At 42.8% G+C, this 6,431-nt stretch overlaps 2 protein-coding genes across 3 annotated transcripts in view; one reads left to right on the top strand and one right to left on the bottom strand.

Moving 5' to 3' along the window:
- Nucleotides 1–4,824, top strand: part of mto1 (mitochondrial tRNA translation optimization 1) — a 7,334-nt gene extending 2,510 nt beyond the window's left edge. Inside the window, exons 5-13 of the mRNA XM_014028973.1 lie at nucleotides 674–972; nucleotides 1,116–1,228; nucleotides 1,320–1,510; nucleotides 1,643–1,773; nucleotides 2,981–3,185; nucleotides 3,266–3,434; nucleotides 3,523–3,632; nucleotides 3,718–3,872; nucleotides 4,500–4,824. Coding sequence (XP_013884427.1) covers nucleotides 674–972; nucleotides 1,116–1,228; nucleotides 1,320–1,510; nucleotides 1,643–1,773; nucleotides 2,981–3,185; nucleotides 3,266–3,434; nucleotides 3,523–3,632; nucleotides 3,718–3,872; nucleotides 4,500–4,667 — 1,541 coding nt within the window. The 3' untranslated portion in view covers nucleotides 4,668–4,824. The remainder of the gene's footprint in view (nucleotides 1–673; nucleotides 973–1,115; nucleotides 1,229–1,319; nucleotides 1,511–1,642; nucleotides 1,774–2,980; nucleotides 3,186–3,265; nucleotides 3,435–3,522; nucleotides 3,633–3,717; nucleotides 3,873–4,499) is intronic.
- The window catches only part of LOC106532818 (tectonic-3), a 5,863-nt gene continuing 4,071 nt past the window's right edge, over nucleotides 4,640–6,431 (bottom strand). For both annotated transcript variants that reach the window (XM_014028974.1, XM_014028975.1), the window contains exons 13-14: nucleotides 5,193–5,327; nucleotides 4,640–5,108 (exon numbers count right to left, since the gene is read on the bottom strand). In XM_014028974.1, coding sequence (XP_013884428.1) covers nucleotides 4,863–5,108; nucleotides 5,193–5,327 — 381 coding nt within the window. In that variant the 3' untranslated portion in view covers nucleotides 4,640–4,862. The remainder of the gene's footprint in view (nucleotides 5,109–5,192; nucleotides 5,328–6,431) is intronic.

Raw genomic sequence — 6,431 nt, 5'->3', positions numbered from 1 at the left:
AGCGTTGACAGAGAGGAGAAGGTAGAAATGACTCAGCCTGTAACTGAAAATATGGATGGAGGACAACAGTTTAGCTTGTTTGTCGCACTAGCATCGAGCTAATACATATAAGGCAATATAGCGTCAGTGCTAGCCTGAAGGCTAACAGGCTAAGCTGAGGTTCTTCTTCCATGAAGCAGTTCTGTTGTCCTCCTAAATATATTTTTAAAAATGTACAAAACTAAACAGCCTACAATATTTTTACAGTCTTTATTTTACAGTTAAAACAAATGTTTATCAAAAAAAGTCAAATGTTACAACTAATCGGGGATCCATTRAAATGTTCTGCAAACAGGGTTGACGTTAAGAGTTAATGATAAAAATTTATGCAAACATCTTGTGCAGTAAGTTAGAGTTTGTGTCGTAAATTACTCTCAGCCACAACCACACCAAGTTGTAGCTCAATATATTTAAAATTGACAGAATTACGACTGTTTTTGTTTTCTAACGTGAGTAGGCTGTGGAAACAATCCTTAGCTGGGCATTCTGTCATAGATGTACATCCTGTGATTAAAAGTATTTGTTTAATAAACGCAAAACATCTCACGCGTTCTGACTTTTTAAACAAAAAATAATAATAATTGTCTTAATTTAAAATTACTTTTATGCTTCTTTGCTTTRGTCCTCATACCAGCCAACAGCGGCCAGTCGATCTCAGCAGCCTCCGTGGTTCTCACCACCGGTACTTTCTTGTCCGGCTCCCTCTTCATGGGCCAGACCACGTCCCCCGGGGGGCGGATCGGCGACGCTCCGTCGAGCGCGGGGCTGTCACACACCCTGAGGGAGAGGCTGGGCCTGAAGGTCGGCAGGCTGAGGACCGGGACCCCCCCGAGGATCCTGAAGGACTCGGTGGACCTGTCCCTGGCCGAACTGCACCCTCCTGACAGCTGTCCGACACCGTTTAGCTTCATGAACACACAAACACGCTGCAAGGTCAGCTTTACTATCACACGCAGAGCCTTCAGGAATGCCAGGATTTTGAATTAAAGTTTCATTGCTGGTGTTGTGTTGATAAATATTTCTTCTTATCAGTGGTGATTCTTATTCTGAGGGTTTTTGTTTTGAACACCGTGCAGCCAGAGGAGCAGCTGCCTTGCTACCTGACCAGAACCACTCCTGGTGTGGAGAAGATTGTGAGGGAGAGTCTTCATCTTAACTGCCACATACAGCAAGACACCAAAGGCCCCAGGTACACACACACACACACACACACACACACACATACAGACGTAAACCAGATGTTGAGATTTTAGGGGTCACTCTGTGTGTTTCTCTGGCAGATACTGTCCTTCCATCGAGTCGAAAGTGCTGCGTTTTTCAGGTCGAAGTCATCAGGTGTGGTTAGAGCCCGAGGGGCTGACCTCTGACCTCTTATACCCTCAGGGCCTGTCCATGACCATGCCCCCCGAGGTTCAGCTCCGCCTCATCAGAGAAATCCCTCCCTTGCACAGAGCTGAGATCCACACACCCGGTACTTCCTGTGTGACGTGACAGAAAAAAGCTAAACCTCCATCGTGTCTGATCAGKAGACGATCCCAGTTCAGAACTCCAGCATACGAGGCGGCGGGCTTTAATTTGARGTCACGTTCCTTTTGTTGTCCAGGTTACGGTGTACAGTACGACTTCGTGTGTCCCACCCAGCTGAGCCCTTCGCTGCAGGTGAAAAACACCCAGGGCCTCTTCCTGGCGGGTCAGATCAACGGGACAACGGGCTACGAGGAGGCCGCAGCACAGGTAGCTGCTTTCCCGAGGCTCAGAAAATTGTTACGGACTGGGAGACGCCGTGTGGATGTCCCATCATGCATGGAGACATTACAGAGGTGTACAGCTGGAGTTTGTAAAGCCAGGCCAGTTCAGTCCAAGCACAAACCTCCAAACTGCTGCTAGTGGATCTGAGGTGTTCAGGAATTCAGCCACATCTGGTAAAGTCGTTCCTGAAGGGGGATTATTTTCACGTGTCAGCACTTAGGAGATGGTATTTTCCAGGTTTAAAGGGTCAAACTTGGTTTCTGTTGCTGGAAAAAAGGCATAGTTCATATCTTTTAAAATCGAGGTTTTGTGGAAAGCTTATGAGCAATCATTTTCTTATTTGTTGTAGGTAGATTTTTGGGTAACGCTTTCTTTTATGGTATCCTTACTACATGCAATTACAAGTTAATTAAAAAAATGTAATTAAATGTAATTACTACATTATTACCATGTAATTACGTGGTACTTAGGGTACAATTTTACTATGTAATAAATTGTCTGCAGTAATGTAGCACTTACCTGGTCATGTATTACAATTCACTATGTAACACCTAAATAAGTAGTAGGTAGTAGGTCATTTGGACAGTTTTAAAGTTATATTTTATTGCAATTAACCATTAACCCTAAAATTTAGTTGCATTCTTTTGGTTCTAAATATAGTGTTGAGTTACTTTTGAATAGTAATTTGATTGTAGTTACCCAATGAAGGTAGTTTTACTAACAGTAGTTTTTCTTTTGTACCATAATTACCACGTAATTACATGGTAATAAGGTAGTAATTACCATTTAATTACTTTTTTATTACCTTGTAATTACATGGTAATAAGGGTACCATAAAAGAAAGCGTTATTGATTTTTGAACTACCTCAATTTGGACACAGTTTGATTTTGACGAGCCAACGGCTATTCCAAGACCAAAATGGATTGCCGACTTTAAATCTTACATTAGCTGGTTTTTTTACACAGAAGTTTTGAGATTATTTACATTAGTCACCAGTGATGGTCCAAATGTAACATGTTAAACAGGACATGCTAAGTTCAATCATTTGTCCAAACAAAATGAGAATATTTAGTTTTTAATTGTCAACAACTGGTCATTGCTGCTTTGAAACATGGTGGCGCTATTTTTCTTGTCCACACAGAAACAAAGCGACATGCTCCCGTAGTGAAACCTGTTTTTGTGGGTTTACAGGGGCTGTGGGCAGGGGTGAACGCCGCCCGCAGGTCACTCTCCATGCCACAGGTGGCACTGTCCCGAACAGAGAGCTACATCGGAGTTCTCATTGATGATCTGATAAGCCGAGGAGTCACGGAGCCGTATCGCATGTTCACCAGCCGGGCTGAGTTTCGGACCTTGCTGAGGCCGGACAACGCCGACCTTCGCCTCACATTGAAAGGTAGTTACGAGGAGAGTAATAATAATAATAAAAAAGATCCGGCTCCCTGTTTTCCCATCGAACTCTGTTCCTCCTGTCAGGGTTTGAGTTGGGATGCGTGTCGCCCTCGCGCTACCAGGAGGCAGTGAGAGTGAAGAACAGCCTCCGAGATGCAATGGCTGCCCTCCGGGCGGTCAGTCTGTCCTCCACCCACTGGAGGGAAAGGCTGCCTGACATCGGCCTGAGTGAAAACAAGATGAGCAAGCTGACGTAGGAAACGTTTAAAACCTTCAAGCGTCTCAGCTTTTATTAAAAACCTCTGGTTTCTGTTTCACTCCAGCTTCTTTTCTATTTCCAGTGCAATGGAAATCCTTCAGCACACGGACACAACGTTTGAAATGCTGGCGTCTGTTTTCCCAGAGTCCTTTTCACCTTACATGGAATTTGCACAGAGACTCAGGATAGAGGGTAAAAATAGACTTCTATAACATTTCCAAATGATCCGACAGCTGAGTGATTCTTCTGCATAACCTCAACATTCACTGTTTCACAGCTGTGTACAAGTATCTCTGTGACATAAGCAGGAGGGATATTAAGAGAATCCAAAAGGAGGAGAACATGTCTTTGCCACAGGATGTCGATTACTTCTCTTTGTCGTCTCTGTCTATGGAGGTCAGAGAGATCCTGGACAGATATCGACCGAGCACAGTGAGTCTCTCACACCGCAGTGATCCTGTTTCTCTTTATTCTTTGTATTTTCTTCCATTCCCTTTCTGGACATCTGTATACTTCCTGATATTTTACCCATTAAAACGACAAAAGGTTCAGCTTATTCACGACATTTCAGCTATGACTTTAGGTTTCAGTAACTTTCCAAAGTATTCAACTTTATTTATAAACATTTTTCTCAAAGACATAATATTTCATCCATTCATTCAAGAACATTTTCTTCTTTAAAATCTAAGTCGGCATACTTGATAGATATTTTTTATTTTGCTTATTTTTACTTTGAGCTGATMTTTTGCTACTTTTAGCTTTRAGTTAGCATCTTGCTAACTGACGCTAATGRTTTGTTATTTTTGGCAAATTGTTTTGATGTTTTTTTTAATTTAGCCTTTTTACTTTTTTAAATTTTCTGCGTTGAGCAAGAAATTTGCTTCTTTAAACTAATGTTTTGCTTCTTTTGGCTTTAACAGTTCCGTTTGAGCTTCCTTAGAAAAACTCTTCAATCTTTCACGGTTTTCTTGCAGAAAGTGCAGTTAGTCTAGTTTGGTTTGTTTTTTTTAAAACGGCTGGACTTGAATTAATTTTGCTCACTGTGTTCTGTCCTCCCAGCTGGGCGCTGCTACTCGCTTGGAAGGCATGACACCAGCTGCGATCCAGGTTCTCTTCCAATATGTGTCCATTGCAGAGAAACAGAAGGAAATAATGCAAAGACAGCAACAAAACCAGAGCGAGGACAAAGAGGACCTGTGTGCAAGAAATGTTTCTTTACCTCAGTGATAGATGCATTTACAATGTAAAAAAAAAACTATGTATTCTTGTAAAATAAGTAAATAGAAAATATTCCATGACAATACATCACAGTTGTTTGCCTACTGCTGAACAGAATGACTTGTTTAGTAAAGTAGTTTYAACCAAATAAAACACATTAAAGTCACTGAAAGTCCTCAGTGCTCCCCTCTCGTCCATCAGAAGCTACGAGGAGAAGAATTCTAATCCTGTTAGCAACAAGACGATGAGCAGCGTTAAACTCCTCCTGACCTCCTCGGCACCGCTGRCGTCAGGAACAACGTGGCCGTCCAGCTCGGCGGCGCCTCTCGTAAAGAAGCCGAACGGAAACTTCCAGCGGGGCCGAGGCYAACCTCGGGGGGTTTCTGGGTAAACTGTGGTGTCGACAAACATAACTTGAGTGGTCAAGGTGAGAGGGGACGATAAGGGGCACTGGGAAACAAAAACAGGAGAGTTTTCAACGCTGGATAGAGAGGAAATGTTTTGTTTTCAAAATAAGAGCACTTGTTTGCATACCTTGACACTTTGACACAGGAAGAGAAATTTGCCTCCCAGGATGAAATTCTGGGGACGCTCGGTGAAGCCCCGACGAGCCCACAGCACTTGGATAGAGAGGGAGTGAGGGAGGAGGCAGCCTGAGTCGCAGGTTTCCTGAGAGAGGGAACGAAGGAAAACCTGAGCAGAAGCTTCATCTGATCTATTCATAGTGATCTCTTCATTCTGCAGCCGCACACCACTGAAGGCGAAASGGTGATCATGTTTTTGCCCGTGTGTCTGCGTGTATMTGTTAGCAAAACATTTCAAAAACCACTAAATTTAACGAAACATAAAAGTAATAGCTGAAAATCTACGGACAACTTATTAACTTCTGGAGCTAAGCGACCTTAGAAAACAGAAGTGGCTACAACTCAGTACAGTTATTGAGCTGAAGTTTTATTTGGCAGTAGCTGAGAGTGATCTTCAACATAAACTCTGAGTGCTAACAAGAATTTGATCGAATTAGATACAACACATCATAACACGATTTTATGCCAGGTTCACACGGCAAGATAACTGTGCTGATTTTTGACCCAATTTTGCCTTCCAGCAATCTTAAGGACGCTCTGATTCTTATGGTGGCTCTAAAGATAATCTTAAGAGATATTCCTGCCATGTGTGGTGTGTTAAGAGGGATGTAGCTGGCTCAGAAGGACCTCTCCGACCTCAAATCYAGGATATTCAGTCAACATGTTGGATTGTCTTGGCTCGATATCCCAGAATGTGTGTTCAGCTTGTTGAATGTGATGTGTAGCCAACACGAAGGGGAATTCAAAGACAAAACAACTGCCACGGTGCACCGGAGAGTCTGGTGGATGTCGGAGACGTCTTTTTGTCTTTTTTTTTTTTTGTCTGTTGAAAATAGTCCATAAACTGTCGACGTCGCTTCTTCCTGGTCCGCCATGTTTATTTACTCTGAACTCATGTTTGACCTCTAGAGGTTTTGCGAGATTTCCCGTCTGARCTGTGAATGTTGGTGAGCAGGGTTCCCGCTAGGGGTGTAAGAAAATATCGATACACTGAAATATCGCGATATTTCATTTCCCGATACTGTATCATATTCTAAAGCCCTGTGTCGATTTTTAATTAAGGTTTAAAATGTCAACTTTCCTGCCAGCCGTTAATTTTTATGTTGTAGTTCAGCCTCTGACCACTAGTTGGCAGCAGTGAGCCAGCCATTTGGCTCCTCTACCTGTTGAGGTAGAAGCTATTGTTAAG

This window comes from Austrofundulus limnaeus, unplaced genomic scaffold, assembly GCF_001266775.1.
Source record: "Austrofundulus limnaeus strain Quisiro unplaced genomic scaffold, Austrofundulus_limnaeus-1.0 Scaffold834, whole genome shotgun sequence".
NCBI classification, from domain to species: domain Eukaryota; kingdom Metazoa; phylum Chordata; class Actinopteri; order Cyprinodontiformes; family Rivulidae; genus Austrofundulus; species Austrofundulus limnaeus.
The sequence above is the reverse complement of the archived record's forward strand: the minus strand, read 5'-3'. Positions and strand labels throughout refer to the sequence as shown.